The 17,054-nt window shown below is 42.0% G+C and overlaps 2 protein-coding genes across 2 annotated transcripts in view; one reads left to right on the forward strand and one right to left on the reverse strand.

The window, feature by feature from the left end:
* The window catches only part of scaper (S-phase cyclin A-associated protein in the ER), a 64,148-nt gene extending 53,085 nt beyond the window's left edge, over positions 1-11,063 (forward strand). The window contains exons 27-31 of the mRNA XM_073472138.1: positions 697-931; positions 2,435-2,584; positions 8,981-9,172; positions 9,960-10,008; positions 10,325-11,063. Coding sequence (XP_073328239.1) covers positions 697-931; positions 2,435-2,584; positions 8,981-9,172; positions 9,960-10,008; positions 10,325-10,422 — 724 coding nt within the window. The 3' untranslated portion in view covers positions 10,423-11,063. The remainder of the gene's footprint in view (positions 1-696; positions 932-2,434; positions 2,585-8,980; positions 9,173-9,959; positions 10,009-10,324) is intronic.
* Positions 11,064-13,238: 2,175 nt separating this feature from the next.
* Positions 13,239-16,822, reverse strand: isl2a (ISL LIM homeobox 2a). The gene is made up of 6 exons (XM_073472699.1): positions 16,644-16,822; positions 16,009-16,198; positions 15,605-15,864; positions 14,927-15,213; positions 14,025-14,192; positions 13,239-13,355 (listed from the first exon to the last, which is right to left on the reverse strand). The coding sequence occupies exons 1-6, from the start codon at positions 16,699-16,701 to the stop codon at positions 13,239-13,241; spliced, it is 1,080 nt and encodes a 359-aa protein (XP_073328800.1). The 5' UTR covers positions 16,702-16,822.
* Positions 16,823-17,054: the final 232 nt, after the last annotated feature.

Consider the following 17,054-nt stretch of genomic DNA (forward strand, 5'->3'; position numbering starts at 1 on the left):
CCTTGAATCCTCTCCGGCAGGCCTTGATTAACCGTGCCAGAGCACTCAGCACTTTGTCAGGCAGCTCAATAAAATCCGCCAACTTGTAGACACTGCCATGAGCTTCACGTCATGGCATCACTATGTTTACTGTAGCTTGAGTGGGAACGGAAGAGCCGATCTTGAGTCTCAAAGGTCCCGCTCTTCATCTGCAACCAAAACTGGCTGTCAGTGAGTCATACGAGTGAAGTCAAAAAGTGAATGGAAGCGCCTGCTCGCATGCAAAGAATGAAAAATTGTTATTCCGTTAATGATCAGAAGCACTTGAAGAGCTGACGATGAACTTAAGAGTAGCTGTGACCCAACATGTCAATACGAAACACATTTTTAACTTGGTGCCCCTCCACTCGCTGCAGTCAAAGTCAGGTAATAGGGCAGCACTAACAGGGTTATATCTGTTATTTTAAGGGAAAGTCATCTCTTAGTCCTTGTCTGGTGAGTAAATCTAGAAGTCGCTGAGGTCTAGACTGTTTTTTTGCGGTCTTGGTCTTGGGATGTCACAGTGAGACAACAATCTGACATTGAGTTTCTTTTTTCTTTTGCATGACACCAGCAGCAGAAAAGCACAAAATAAAGACATTAAGCCACGTAGCATTTTTCTTGTATCATATGTCTTTATTGTTTTTCTGACCACACTTCCCTTCACTTCCTCCCCAGTGCTCCCAGTATATTTGACAATAAACGCCAGGACCCGACTGGATTGACGGCCCTGCTGCAGTCCACAGACCTGGTGGGAGTGGTGCACACCCTGTATTGCATCCTGCTGCACAGTTTTGCTCCAGAGTCGGCCTCCCGGAGTCAGGAGCCCTACGGCCCCGGGGTCATCCAGGTGGCTTTGCAAGGGATCCGCTTCCTCAACAGTTTTGCCCTGCTCGACCTATCCGCCTTCCAGGTATTCATGATAAATCCAGGATATTTTCTGTTTTCACTTTTCACAAATAAAATCATCCCTTTAACCTGTAGCAGATTTTGTTATCAGCGACAGATTAGACATTTCTTTCATTACCGTTCTGTATCTGATGTTTGTTTGAGCATCTTTTCTGTATTGTAGATTCCTTATTATACTGCACATATTTTATAGAACCTTGGCATTAACTAACTGGTATTTGACTAAGCAGTAGAAAGAGCAATCACAAACTGCAGGCTATAGTAAAAATGCTCACAAATATTTGAATTATCCTCCCTGGATTTAATAAACCTATGTACATGATCAGATTGATGCTAGTTCCTTTGTTAGGCGCCATTAGAAGAGGAGTTACTCTCCTCAGGACAAAGCTGACCTATGGACATAAACACAGGTGCCCTTTGACCCCAGGTCAGATGTCAGGGTTGACTAGAGCCCGCTGGGTCAGCAGTTAGGATGGAGCACGAGTGATTAGCACTGTATGCAGGGGCCGTACATTACCCACCCCGAGGAGGAGAGGGCGACAGCTTCACGGTGCTAAGTCACCGCATAGACGGAGAGGCACGAGAGCGAGCGAGAACGCTGTTAATTATTTTAATGTCTTGTGGTAATTACTTTGAAGCAGCTTCCTCTCACTGACCTGCCACGTTCTGGCAACTCAAAACAGCTGGAAATGAAAGCATTTCACTGCCGGAGTTTTATGAACATTTTAAATAATGTTTCTTTTTCTGGCCGGGACGTTGTAATCACCTTGTGTTTCACATTACCTCACAGCACCGGCTAATATGAGTTGCGGTGGATGATCAGAATTGAGGCCGTTAACTCACTCTGCTGCAGCATCAGCTCCCAATAATATGTTTACAGGAGGATTTTCAAAAGGGTTCAACGCAGTATAAATAACTGGTTTGCATCGGTTGCATTTTGGCAGCAGCAAATATGTGATTCTCCAAAATAAATGTTTCAAAAGAAGTTCACATTCAAACCAGAAATGCCCTTTTTCCGCCTTGCATTGTGGTTTTCTGGTTTGTGTTTTCGGGATCTGAATGATTTTGAATTGCTTTTGTTCTGTTTGACCGCTGCTTCTGTTGTTCATTGAGATTAATATGTTGCCTGCATGCATAAATTATGAGGCCTGAAAACAGCCTTTAGCGTCTCAGGTATTACGTGTTTGGGTGTGTTAGCATTTTACATCCAAACTTGTAGCGGAATAGTGATGATCTTACGGTGCTTGGTCACACTGACATGTTTAATAAATACTGTCTGTGAGCTGCTTCTAGCATCTCATTTCAGAGCGGGATTGGGGTGTTTTATGGTGGGACCCCGCTTAAGTTGCTTATACTCTTACACCATGTATGTTCCTGCCAGCAAAACGTATCATCTTTTATTACTTTGTCTTGTTGGTGTATTGAGCTCTTTGTAATCACAGTCATAGACAATTTATGCTTAATTTACTGTAAAACATGCTAACATGTTTTGTCTGTGACCTGTCAGTCTGTTTTAGGAGCTGAGGGCCTGTCTCTAGCTTTCCGACACATCGTCAGCTCGCTGCTCTGGTACTGTACACAGCATTCGTCTGAAGAGCTGCTGCACGAAGTCATCATCTGCGTGGGATACTTTACCGTTAACCACCCCGACAACCAGGTAAAGCAGCCTGAGCCTGCACAGACTGCAGAGCAATTAAAATTCACTTCAATTCAAAAGCCAAACTACTGTAAACATATAGATAAATATATATTTTTTAAATTATTATTATTATTGATCAATTTTATCAATTAATTGTTTCATTCATCAGTATGTAAAATATAAAACGTTCTGTTATTTGGTGTTTTGTCAGGCCAACCATTTAAAAAGAAGAAAAAGTTTCTCATATATAAATAAAAGTATTACATAGAAAATAGCAGTCAAGTGGAAACAAAAAGATTTGTTACAGCTCCTTTTTTAAATAACATTTTGTCTAAGAAATGTTTGTAAACAATGTAAAATTTCCATTTTAATTCCCCTTAACTCAAACCGATTTCTACAATTGTTTTATCCGAGCAACAGTCGAAAACCCCAAAATATTCAGTTTACTATCGTATGTGGAAAGACGAGCATTCAATCTTCATAGTATGAGAAGCTGGAATCTCAGAATATTTGGACTTTTTCCTCCAATAATGACTAAAACAATTAATTGTTTGTCAAAATATTACGTGAGTTATTTTGTCTGCCAAGTAATCATTTAATCTACTTTTTGTTTCGCCACTACTGAACACAATTTACCAATTGCTTAAATTGTAATGGATACATCTTCTGTCAATTGTTTAATTGTTTCAGCTTTGTGTCTACTGAGTTAGGCGAGCCTGGTAATATCATCTTACTATTGTTCTGTTCATGTATTATTTGTCAGAAAAAGGGTGTAGTTTTGTAATCGTAACAAAAAGCACCTGTTTAAAGATTCATGCCTTGGCACCTTCCTGCTTTTGCTCTGTGTGTCGTCTATTGTCCCACAGAGTGACCCATTGTTCCCTCCTGTTAAAGCAGAGCAGCGTGCTGGCCTCGCTCTTACAGCTACTTAGGGGGGCTAGGGGGAAGTGAGCAGGATGTGATGGAGCAGACCTGGCTGCTGTGTAATTGGCTGTCATGCGTGGCCCGTCTACCGGGCCTCTGATTAGCCATGCTACAGTTGGCTGGGCTTTGATTGTATTAAGCCTGACCCACACAGGCAGCAGCCACAGCTTCAGTCTCAAACCTCTGATATGTCATTTATGTTGGCACCGTCGCAGTCAACCCCCCTTCACCACGATTTATAGGCTGATTACTGATTCTAATTTAGCAGATTTTTTTGTTCTAATTAAAGGATCTTCCTGTCCTCTCAGTTTCTATCCAATTTAATTATTCTGATGTACAGAATTAGCATTTGTTGGTCATTGTAGATCCAATTTGCATATTATATTGAATAATTGAATGAGGACTGATGATTAAATTAAGTGGGTGACAGATTATTCTTCTTTGCACACCCTCAGCAACGTTAACAGAGCAGCCATGCTTGACTGTATTTGTTTTTATGCATGTTGTTAATTTGCAAAACCTGTGCACAGCCTGGGTTCTGCCAACAAAAAAGTATAAAGTAAACGGATCTTCTTACCTTGCTTTCTGGTTGTAGTTTTTAAAATCACATTCAAGTATAGATTGTCGGGAAACAAAATCCCACACAACCTCTGCACAGAGTTGATCTTTGCCAGTGGTCCAGTTCCTGGAATGCGTCCATTCAGTTCCGCACTAAGATGGATGGCGTTGAGGAGAATATTTAGAGCAGCTTGAGCTTTTCTCAAGCTAATGTAAGCATTGGCAGGACACAAAAGCGGCCCGACCCAGGGCCTGTGCGGTCGCCGAGACTGCTGATTCACTGTCGGCAAACCAGCTTTTGTTTATATGTATGCTCTAGAAATAAGGCTGCTCATAAAAAGCAGAACTTTGAAGCAGCACTATACGTAGTGATGTATTCCCTCTGCTCTGGGGGCATGAATAATTCACCTTGTCACACAAAAAGCCATTGGGAGAGTGACATATGTAGGCTTGTGTGTTTTTCAAGTGCGCCACTGCTCGTGGGGGCCAGCGAGCCGTGTAGCCATATGTTTCATTGTCTGTCGCGTGTGTCCGTGGAGACCTATTTGACAAAAATTAAAAAAGCAGAACAAATTACACCTATTTTGTAACTGACAACGGTACTTCCTCTTTCCCTGAAGAGATATGTGCTGATAATCTCCTTGTGTTTAAATACAGTGATTCATTTGTGAATCATCCACAGTGATGATCTGTTGAATCTTTGAGCTGCCACGACTGTAATTGTAAACTGTTGACATGTTAACCCACCTGATTCCTGCTTGCTATTGAGAGACGCATGCGATTTGAGAGTGTGGAAATCTTAAGAAAACTTTGGAAAATGGCCACACGCACACAGAGAAGAGCGAGCTCCACACACAAATGCTGTTGCCCCAATAACACACACACACAGAAGCAGTTTCAGGGAGCGTATGGATGTTTTCATAAATGTATTGGGATCGATTTCCCCGCGCTGGCTCCTGAGAGTACCTGACTCCTCTGTGCTTATATTTCCTAAACTGTTTTCTGCATCACATGAGCTGTATAGATGGTCTCTTACACAGAACATCCCACACACATCTCCAGAGCTCAGCCGTATCTGTGGGGTCATTCCTCTTCTTCCCATTCTCTACGAGGGCGTTTCCTCTGCCCCGCAGGCCCAGGCCGAGCTTTAGGCTTGTAATTCCTGTTAACCTGATGTTGAAACGCCTCCTTCAGCAGTCCATTACTGCCAAGACAACCAGGCCCTCCGCTGCCTGCAGGGTAAGTGCAGCTCGTGCAGACCACGGGGAGCCAGCGCCGGGGAATGCACACTCTGTATCACCCAACAGTGTAAACAGAGGCAGAGAAAAAGGCAGACAGACACACTCTCCACTGACTGGCAGGAGAGGGCCTTATTGTTAACTCGGTAGATGATTTACACTCCGCTTCAAGGGTGAACGCAGGTCCAACTGACTTTAAGTGAAGCTGAGGACATTTTTATCCCCGCAAACCTTTCAGTGAGGAGTTTCCATTTGTCTGTAACGCTGTCGTCAGGTTAGTTTCAGAGCAGAATTATCAGTGAGTAGGATCTGGGATGGAATGACAGCGTCAGCTCAGAGAGATAAATAAAGAGTTATTAGGCTTTATTGTGTAAACGGCAGGTTTTTACGGGATTTTAAAACGACTGACGATCGCCTTAAAAGTCAAGTTGGAGTGTGGATGTCAATGTCTGCGTCCCTAGCATCTAATTGTCCAGAGGTAATTTACACAGCGTCCTGTGCTCGTCTCAATAAGCCTTTTGTAAATGTTGTAAAGTAGCACTAAACTAGTTCTTTGACTAACTTTGCTTTGCAGTGTCTGCTGTGCTGCTCTTCTTATCAGTGAAACAGTTCCACTCGGATAGATCTGGTTTATTTTGTGGATTCGAGTGTCAGATATATGGCCTTCCACTGATGCTGGTTCCTCCCCGAGGTGTTCAGTCTGTCTAGACACCAAGACAAATGCAGATTCCTCTTATTGCTGGGCAATATATCAATATTATATCATTATTGTGATATGAGACTGTACACTATCTTAAATGTGGATATTGATATATCGTGATATGACATAAATGTTTTCTCTTCCTGGTTTTAAAGGCTGCATTACAGTAAAGTGATGCAATTTTCTGAATTTAAGACTGTTCTTCTTGTTCTAATACTTGCCTTTACCCACTTTGTCATTATATCCACATTAATGATTATTATTTATCAAAAATCTGAATGTGTTGTGAAAGTACCAGTAGTCGCCCCTACAATATTGTCACAATATCAAGGTATTTAGTCAAAAATATTGTGATATCTGACTTAGCCACCCAGTCCTAGCATTTATGAAGTGCTTTTAAGATGATTTTAGAATATATAAATGTTGTGTTTTGCGATGCAGACTTAAACTATTGCAACTTTAACTTAAGACCATATAACCCAGCTCGAACTCCTCCACACACTCAAGATTGACATCTGTGTGACATCAACATTTATAATTGGATTTGTGCAGTAAAAAATTAAAGGTACAATATTTGGAAAAACGACGGACCAGGGCTAGCTGGTTAGCATGCTCATTTCAGTAGATGTCTCTGCAACACAATACATAGATGTCTTTTGATATAACTTCAAAACTATTATTTCTTCACATTCTGTTCTGCACCTTTAATAACATGCCTTATGCAGCAGCCTTATGCGCACCGGCAAACTATTCTACATGAGATGTATGTTTTACTGCATGGCGGGATGATGATTTACTTTTTCCTCTGTTCTTAAATCTGCCGTAACTCGGGTTTCCGCCACAACACTGGGTTTTCCCGGGAATTTGTTTGCGTTTCAGTACATTAACTTTACACACTCTTTGTTGTTGCTTCCATTACATAACTTCCTCACTGTCCACAGCATCATAAACCCGGCACTGTTTGAAAATGCCAGGTCTCTGAACTTAAGAAAGAACAGAGAAGCCAAGGCACTTGAGTTTTTTACAGGGTCTGCGTTATATGCGGGGCCAGATGCATTGGTTCAGATGCTTGTTGTTAGTTTTATGATGTCGGGCTTTGAGCTGCAGATACTTCAGCTGAGCTGCTGCGACATAATCTCAAGTTGGAAACCATCTCGGGCTCTGGTGTTGCTCTTCACCTGGTAGAGGCGTGGAAAGTTGGCAGGGGACCCTGCTTCTTTTCTTACCTCCAGACTCTCGCTGCCACCAGGCTTTGTTTTATGTCTCTCTGCGTCAGGCACTTGAGGGGGGACAATTTGTTTAGGCAGCTGAAGATGGAACTGTGCGCAGTGGAGGATTATGAGATGGCTGGTTGATTTGTGGGTTGGATCTTCTCAGAGCCCCAGCTCAAACATCCAACACTTGCTCTGGTGTTAAATTATGATGCCTACATCGTAAATGTTCTGGATTAAAACACAAGAACGAATAGATTCTTTAGCTTTTTGCAGAATCATGGTTTTGGCTTCCTAATGAGTTCTGCTGTATAAATTTATTACCTCCATTACCAGTTTGTCTTTGGGCAGTGTTGCAACAGAAGATAAAATGACGCTGGATTTAGTGGAAAGTAGCACGAAAATGCTAAAACTACATTCACTGAAAATAAGCAGCTCTACTTTTGAAAACAACCAGAGCTTGCCCTTTTTTTTCTTTCCTTCAGCGAATGAAATCGTCCAATAAGTCCCACATTCCTTTCTGAAAAACACTTATTGAGTCAGTGAAACTTGGATTTTGTTCTTCCACTGTTACGCACACATACTTGTAATGTAGTCAAGACTATTCTTTATTTCAGTAAAAACACATCAGAGCAGAAATGATGCGTCTTAGCTTCAGAAATTAGCACTTACATTTCAGGTTGACAAATTCACTGCTCTTCACATTTTTAAATATTTGTAATGTATTAGAAGTCAGAGTGTTTGACCTGTCCACATGGTTCCTTTAAACATATAATGGAAGGAAGTGGCACTGTTTTGTGTCCCTTTTGAACGCCGCTGTAGAGGGCAGCTCTGAGAAGCTTCACCTTGAACTGATAAAAGCGGTGAATTATCACTTTGTTTATCCTGCTGCTCAAACTTGGAGTGCATTATCAAAGGAGCAGCCAATGGCAGAGTATTAGAGAGTGTATTTTTAAAATCTTGTAAATCTCGTGAATTTATGTCACCGTGACTCGAGGACCTCACCTCGCCCTTCTGGTTTCCATTGGCATTGAGCCTCCGGCCCAAAGTCTGGTCCTATAAAGCAGTACAGCCAGGATTTAACATGCTGACCCCATGGCTCTCAGAGGGGTGCTGATGGTTCTTCCCAGGCTCAGGGGAGATGACCAGAGCATTAGGCCGTGGACCCCCTTCCTTAAAAGCAGTCCCCCTTTCTAATCAAACGAGGCTGGGAGTGATTTGGTTGTAATACTGGTGGCCCGGATGTGATGGAGTATGATTGACGGGCTGTGATGGAGAGCAGGATGTCGGCCGGGTGAAAATACCATTAATGTTATTGCTCATTTCTTAAAGTGGGGGTGGCCACAGTGTTGGTTGAGCCTTTCACCCGCCACCCCACCTTTTCGTACCCCGGTTGCACTATGAATGCCCTCTCAACCTGAGCTACACTCCTGCAGGGCGGTAACAAACATTCACACTGATTCTGTACTTTAGTGTTGCTTAACACAAAAAGTGAAGTTTCAACCACTGATGATGATATCAGGTCACATTTCCTTCTTATGGTACAGCAGCTCTGCTATTACCGTTGGTACAAAGGAAGAACAAAACATCCCATCATTGTGTTTTATAGCCCATAATTGCATGGTGGGAGGCTGTGCCCCACAGGTCTCCTCCTAATGGCTGTTTGCGTGTTGTTTTAGTGGCAGATTTACATGTGGGAGGAGCACAGGGCGGTGATTTACAGCCCACAGTGCCACTGACTGGCTTAGTGACTGACTGGCCCCGCTCCCTGTGTGTGTTCCAGGTGATAGTGCAGTCTGGCCGCCAGCCCAGCGTCCTGCAGAAACTGTGTCAGCTGCCCTTCCAGTACTTCAGCCACCCGCGCCTCATCAGAGTGCTCTTCCCCTCCCTCATCTCGGCCTGCTACAACAACCCCCAAAACAAGGTCATCCTGCAGCAGGAGATGAGCTGTGTGCTGCTGGCTACGTTCATTCAGGTAAACACGGTAACACATGCAGTACATGTATTTACATAAATAATTTACTTACACATGGATGTATCATAACTGAACCAGTCAGTGGTTAAAATATTCAAACCATACACAAAATTTTGGGAGAGGTGCATGAAAAGAATTTGAAGAGGTTTGACTCTGAAAAACATACAAATAATCAAAAACACCTCTCAGGCCGTCAGAGTTTCATGCCTTTTAGATAAAGCATCCAAACACAACCTCTTCTCTGCCTCTGCTGATTAACAATTGCTCCTCTGGGCCCCGGTGAATCTGTAACAGGAAGGCTTTTACAAAGATAAATGGCTTCCTTCACAGTGGATTTACCTGCCACTGGTTCAACTCCCAGTAAACAGCTTGTCTCCTTCATCTTCCTCTTGACGACCCGCCCCTCACCACTCTGCAACCACCACTGTTTAGACACCGATTAACTCCCATTCAAAGGGAGACAAGCTATTGTCGTTTCTTTCAAACAAAGCAATAATGCATGGTGTCTTGCCCCGCTGCCCTCATTGTTGAGTTAACCTCAGGAACATTCCTCAGAGTAAAACAGTTTGATCCAGGACGGTTCCTTATCACCCGTTACTATAAACTAATTTAATGTTGTTGTAGCAGCTTTAAATGTTGCCTTATATTTTCTGTTGTCTTTTGTTGTGTTGCTGGAATTAATTTTAGATGAGACAAATAGGATTGTACACACAAAGCACTACTAGTACCAGCAGCACACTGTTATCGTAGGTATTAATGCTTCTTAATGCTTTTAATTTTCCCTTAGGACTGTGCTGCAAATGAGAAAGAGTCCGACAACAAAACAAAGCAAGCAGGTGAGTAATTCTGATAAATGCGTAACAAGAAAATTGGATGGATCATATTGATATATTTAATTATATATAAGAAAAGGTGTTACCTCGTGTAGAAACAGCTAATTTTGCCATGTAGGTTCTCCAACTCATTCCAGGAAAAATGTTTAAGTGCTCAAGTATTGAGACGTAAAAGTCGTTTCGTTGGGAAGAATTTATCTCTGCACGTGTTGGGCTTGTTTTGGTGAAATTCAAATGTTTGCCCCTTTTTTTGGAAAAGATAAAGGATAGCTGTTTGACACCCTGTCTAATCTAGTTGTTCTTCTCTGTTTGTGCAAAGTTTCCCAGCTGCTGGATTACTGCGAGTTGTCAAATCGCTTTCCAAGAGATCAGTGGGACTCAGCGCTGCAGTTTTTTCTAAAGAAGCAGGAAGAGTGATGGAGTCGCCCACTGTCCTCAGAATGGATGAGCGCAGTATAAACACAACAAAAGAGACTGATACGTGGAGTTGTTTCCGGATTGTTCTTTTTTTCCCCCCCGACTTACTGCACACGAGTAAAAACACTCTTTAAACTTTGTGAAATTTTTCAAAAGCCTTATACTGTGTCTGTTCATCTGTTTTGGTTTCTAAGGAAATCAGATGATATTTATGAGGAATTTGCACAAAATCTCTTGTTTGTACATTGTAGCTAGAACACACGCACAACTATTCCATTTAGTGTCTAAACAAGCCGTTTGTTCCTCTTCTTGTTTCTGTTGTTGATAGAAAATGGATACAAAGTGATGATCTAAACCTGACTCATTTACTTATACTGTAATTTATATTTTGCCAAACATTTTCATCTATACTGTTAATTTATTTATCATTTTTGAATGTGAATGACCAGAATGTTTTCTTTAGTCTACATAAAGCCAGTCACAAGTTACTGACCTGCCTTGATTGCAAATACGTGTTAAGAGTTTATATTTTTCAAGTTCACATTCTTCTTCTTTTCTCTCACTTACAAATTAATATAATTTATTGAGTTGTTATTATTATTGAGTTACATTTATCATCAAGAATAAAATACTCATGGTTATGTGTTGTTGGTCTTCAGTTTTGTTCTGTGTCGAATGTACAAAGTTAAGTTAATATCATGAGCATATAATAATAATGTATCATGCTGCTGCTGTTTGATTTGGGATGAGTCATTCTGTCACTCCGACATTTTTGAACTTGGGTAATGAAGGCTTACTAATTTGGGCTCATTTGGGAGCCACATGCAATTTCTAGAAAAACAAACTGCACTGTTGTATCTCACAGAAACGATATATAGCAACTGGTTCTCACAAACTGATACCCACAAGAAAAACAGGGCTTTTGGGTTGAAATATGTGTATTTTAAAGAACTTTTTAATCTACTTTTGAGCAACACCAGCCATCTTTATCTGTACATGCCCTGTATTGATTATTGAAAGTGTATTGATAAGTGTATATTCACAATATAGTAATAAACGTGGATATTGCAGATGCTCCATGGCCCCTAGTTTTGCATAAACCTGCATGTTTTGGCTAAAAACATATATATTTTTTTTTTTTTAGAAAAGAAAACTGAAATTTACTAACCCACCCTTTGCATTTTCCATAATGTGCCACTGAAGCATTTAATCCAGCTTGTTGACTGTAATATTGATGTTGAGGATTTTGCAGTTTTTTAAATTTTTTAAGACTTCTGTGTCAGATTTGACGAAAAATCACTAAAAACAACAATAAAATTAAGTGTGTACTTACTATATATTAACCCTGCTAGTGTTGTTCTTGTCCACATGTAGTTCTTAAATGAACCGATGCGACTGTTCTCCTTCACGCAGTTTAAACATAAAGCAGGTATATCAGCACGTCTTTAAGTCTTAACAGGATTTTTAATTTCAACGCCACTCCTGTTTCCCTCGCTGCTTAAAGCCGATCCTCCCCAACAAATTGTTGAGGTGTAGTGTGTCAGTCCCGGCTTGACCTGCATGCTCTCTTGTCCAGCGGCTATTTGCCGTCCAGGATTCCTACTGGAATGAAAATAAACTCAAGACACGCCAGGATGCGTCCGCAGGCTGGCCGGGAGTCCCCTCAGCGCTGCGCGGCTGCGCGCTTTGTTTTGGGTCCATTCAGTGTGTCCTCTGCAGGTGATGCCAGAGGAAGATAAGCGGCCGCCGCTGCCTGTCCTCTGTCTAGACTTGTTACCATGGGCCTCAGGTTGGTATGGCACTATGACATGTGTCTAAATACGAGCATTTTGATCGTTTTATCAGCGAAGGGAACAAAAAATAAATATATATGCTAAATCTGGGCCCAGGCTATTTGGAGGCCATGATTTGCTTATTGTGTTGCATTCAGTGACCTGTGACGTGTGGATAAATGGTTAATAATATCTTGTCAGACATCAGTTACTGATCCACTGGGCTCAGAAAGTGAGCAGGCCTAAATGTAAGCAAGGTTTCCAGGATACTACCTCAGGGTTTTTGTGAAGGTGCAGCTTACTGGCAGAGAATGGCACCCACAAATCAGGGCGACTAAACCTTTTTTAACACCTGAATATTCAATTTCAACCTAAAGACAATATTTATATATTTATGTGTAAGTTTTTACTGAGTTTGTCCTCAGTGTCGCATTAGAAGCAGCAGATGTGTTTCCATTTCACCTCAAAACTGCTTTATTTTTCTGAATACTTTTAAAAACTCTCTGAAGGTTTTTGCTGAACAAATTGAACATGCAGTAATCAGTTAGAACTATGTTTTATTGATAAGATCGGCTATGTCTGTCCTCATAATAATAAATAATAATAACTTATTTGCAGGAGAGAGCGCCAACAATGCGCCTCCCCTCGGTTTCATTCATTTACAAGAGTCGATATTGAAACTTACAAATCATGCACATCTACACAGTTCGTATTTGTGGGTTTTCCTGATAAACATACTGTAGGCATTAACGTTCAGGAGGCTTGTATCCCATATTCACCGAGTTATTATGGCCAGGTCAGGCATTGGCATCACGGTAGAAGTCCATCAACAGCTGTGTGTGTCCTGTCGGAGTGTCCTTGAGCAAGACAGTGAGCTGAAATGCCCTAAATGTGAAGGGAAAAGTCAGATCTCCGATCCCTCCAGTCGACACCTTGAATGTATCCTCGTGCATAATCCATCCTGTGTGTTGGTGTTTCTTCATTAAACGTCGCTGAGGTCTCTGCGCGTCCCCGGTGCTCCAGCAAGCTGACCTCCAGGCCTCCTCACGTGTCGATGGGACTCGGCACCATGCTGTTCGGTGTGTCCGGTAACTGCGACGACAGGGAGGTCACATCACTGCCCGAGGAGTTGCCCAGAGAGCCCGACTCAGAGAAAGACACCTGTCGGAGGACACACAGGAGGAGTCGGATCAACAGGGATTTATTTAAAGTTGATCATGTATTTGTGTTTGATTACTGATTGTTTATTTATGTTTGTTTTTTAAGAGCTCGTTTGCTGCAAAAACCCTCTCGAGGAAACACCCTGGTAAAGATGTCAACATGTGACTGTGCTCATGGAGCAAGGCTGCACTGCTGTGAGGGCTCCGGGTGGATGTGGAAAATGATTACAAATGTCTTCTTTAAGGCCTATCTATTAAAAACACATGACAAAATATCAGTCTTGTAAATCTCACGAGAGCTGCGTCAGCATATCCAGTGACTCCACGTGGGGGCCTTTACACGAGGTTGTGAAACAGTTTGGCACAACAAACAGCTTGTTCGCACTTGAACCTTTTGAAAATGAAAAGCGTCACTATCAGTTGAGCCAGGGTTTTTTTCCCCTTTGGATAGATGTAAGAATTATTTATGAGTGTTTTTTAAAAAAACAAAACAAAACGCTAAATGAAGCCCATCATCACTGTTAAATTTAATCCGTGTCTTTATCAAAAATGACGCTCAACAAATCTTCCTTTCCTTTCTCTTTGTCCCTCTGTGAATGCAGCTCCTTTGTATTATTTCCCACAAGCCTATAATTAATTTCTGTAATAATGAATTTAATGTTAATCCTACCAGTTGCTGGAAGGCGGGCTGGTCCAGGTCGCTCTGCAGGGCGAAGTCGCTGAGGGTTTTCCACGGTGGCTGGTAGGTTTGCACCTCCACAGGATTCCCCTGCACGGTGCTCTCGTGTCGGATGGGGCTGCCTGCCACCAGAGCTGTGCCCGTCAGGCCCTGCAGATTCTGCACGAGGAGCGAAAAACACCCCAGATATTAACCAGGATAAATATTCTGATGTTTAGCCCATTTTTTTGTAATTATAAGGGAAGTAAAAGCCAATTTTTGCGCACAATAATACAAAGAAATGCTGGAAAGTACTGTAGAAATAATCTGTGAGCATGCGCTATAAACTTATATGAGCCTATTAAACAGCCTAAATCTAATTATGCAGAAGCTGGGTTATTACATTTAAGATTAAAATAATTAGATTAAATAATTCTATTTAGTATAATTTTCCAATTTATAAAAATACCTGTACATTTAAAATGAAAAATGTAAAGCTGAAAGTTTTATATTACAGTTCCGTCACGACACATTTTATTTTCCTTCTTTCTTATTTTCTCTATTGTCTTTTTAGTCAAAATCACAATCAGCAAATGTTTTTTTTGTTACCAGCCCTTTAAATATCAAGCATTTCTCCAGTATTATTACCAGTTACTCATGTTTTCTTTATCCTATCGAGCAAAGGTGTTGCACATGAACATTTTCTGGTTTCCTGATGATTTACACAGACTTTCGTTGAGTTTTCTATCCAGAACAAATTAATCACATGTTTTCTGTGGAAAGAGTGACTGAATAAATAAAGACTAAATGCCTTTAATGAGCCCAAGATATATTAAACGTGTGAGATGGTAAACACCTGCAATAATCCATTGTTTCACCATGAAAGCAGCCTGTAAACAGCTGAACAAACTCACGGTTTTGTCGCTGTGCTGCTGCTGCTGGATCTGCTTCATCAGGATGGACCTCTTCTTGTCTTTGCAGCGCTTGTTCTGAAACCAGACGCGGATCACCCTGGGGCTCAGGCCGGTCATCTCCACCAGCTGTTCCTTCATCAGAGCGTCCGGTCGCGGGTTTGCGTTGTAGCAGGTCCGCAGGGTGTGGAGCTGCTTCTCGTTCAGCACCGTCCGGACCCGGGTCGTCTTCTCCGACTGCTTGTGGACGTGGTTCCGGTGATGGGGAGGATGCCGGACCGAAACCGCGTCTGCAGGGGGGAGAAAAATTGGGGCTTATTCGATAAGAAACTCAGATTAATACACTTAAATAAATGCATACATAAAGTTTTACATTTTTAATACATTTTAGACACTTATTTACAATTTTCTTCTGCAGTTTATGAAAATATCAGGCTTTAGAAACACCAAATATTATTAGGTTATGAGGTCACTACACTCATTAGGTTTAAGACACACTGTTATGGTATTTCAGTGAATGTTTCCAGGGTCTATATGCACAGAAAATATAATTAGTATTCAGATGACTCAAATTTAGCCTAAGAAAACAACAAAAAATTAGCAAGAAAGATACCACAATAATAATAATAATAATAATAATAATAATAATAATAATAATAATAATAATTGTGTGTGTCTTACCTGAGATGTGCAGCGGTCTGGTGTGGATGTTCCCCGGGCTCAGCGGGCTCCCTGCAGAGGCCCGCTCCACCAGCAAGCCGTGATCGGCCCGACACAGCAGCTCGTCGTCCCGCAGAGAGAACTCGTCCCCGGGCAGGAGGTGTCGGCTGCACACCGAGCACCGAAAACACTCCATGTGATACACGTTATCCCGGGCTCTCATCACCAGGTCGCTGCTGCAGAAGCCCATGTTGCACTTTGCACATTTGATGCCAAATAACCTGGGAAATGGGAGGACGGAGACGCGTTGTGGGGGGGTCATGGTTCTGGACTCAAACGAATCTAGTTTCAGAATATCATTTTATTTCACCTCCTGTCTTTCTTTTCAACAATGCATCCTGCACATCTCTCCCTGAGCTTCCTACCTTGCATAGTCTCTTTTACAGTAAGTCTTTCCGTCTCGGACAAAGCAAGTGCAGGTCTCGTCCAGATACTGGCTGCACTCTGCACACTTGAGGCAGGCTGCATGCCACTCCAGGTCCGGGGAGACTCTCAGGATGTACTGGTCGTGTATCTGACTTCCACAGCCCACACACATGGCGATTCCCGACTTCTCTGTGTGAGAGTGGGGAGAGATGCATTAATGCAACACCGTGTGCGCTCTTTCTTCTTCTTCTTTTTTAAATCCCCATGACATCCCTGTTAAACCCCCTTCACCCTAAGGAGAGAAAATGTTGTGCACGTATCACAACAAACACGTAGGTCTTTCCAGGAGTGATACTGAATTAAAATAATGAGGTCAAAGGAGCTAAAAATACCAGCATGGGTCACCCTAAACGCACGATCACCATTACAATATAAGTTTTAATGAGGTTATTATATGGGTATTGTTGCGTTTTTTCGTTCCAGCAGCCGGTTTTCGATTTTAAACCACAAACCTCGCAATTAATCAAAACTTCAAGAGACTACACTGCGATCAGGACCTCAATATGAACTAAAACAAATCTAACAGTAAACCCTCGGAATGGAAACACAGGAGCAGAAATGGGACGAAACTTACTTTTTGAATGATCCCCCATATCATCCAAGAAAGAAGTATTGAGCAGGATATCCACCATACAGGAGAAAGAGCCCAGTGCAAAGCCGACAGACGGAGGAGAGGAGCGGCAGAGGAGACCGTCCCGTCCCTGGCTGGATGATAAACTTGTATTCCTCCACCGAGAGAGGTGGAGAGAAAACAAAGATCCTCGACCAGTGACGTCTGCAGACCTGGACCTCTGTGGGGAGAGGGTGCCATGCAAATCTCCTCCTGGACCCCCCTGCTCTCCGTGTGTTTTTTTTCTTTTTGCTTCCTTGGACTGAATGTGGGAGTAGATTTTTTTTTTAATTTTAATGTTTTTGTCCCAGCGGCTGTCTGCACATCTCTGTTTCCCAAGTGAAAGCAATTTACACTGTTAACTCACAGAACAAT

Source organism: Pagrus major, chromosome 8 (genome assembly GCF_040436345.1).
Source record: "Pagrus major chromosome 8, Pma_NU_1.0".
In the NCBI taxonomy this organism is placed as follows: Eukaryota; Metazoa; Chordata; class Actinopteri; order Spariformes; family Sparidae; genus Pagrus; species Pagrus major.

What these genes read in the sequence shown, in the direction of transcription:
- isl2a (XM_073472699.1), bottom strand. Translation starts at nt 16,701, where the DNA reads ATGGTGGATATCCTGCTCAATACTTCTTTCTTGGATGATATGGGGGAT. An exon ending in CAGACCGCTGCACATCTCAG is followed by an intron (nt 15,214 to 15,604) that starts GTAAGACACACA and finishes TCCCCCCTGCAG; the next exon opens with ACGCGGTTTCGGTCCGGCAT. An exon ending in AGCAGCACAGCGACAAAACC is followed by an intron (nt 14,193 to 14,926) that starts GTGAGTTTGTTC and finishes CTCCTCGTGCAG; the next exon opens with AATCTGCAGGGCCTGACGGG.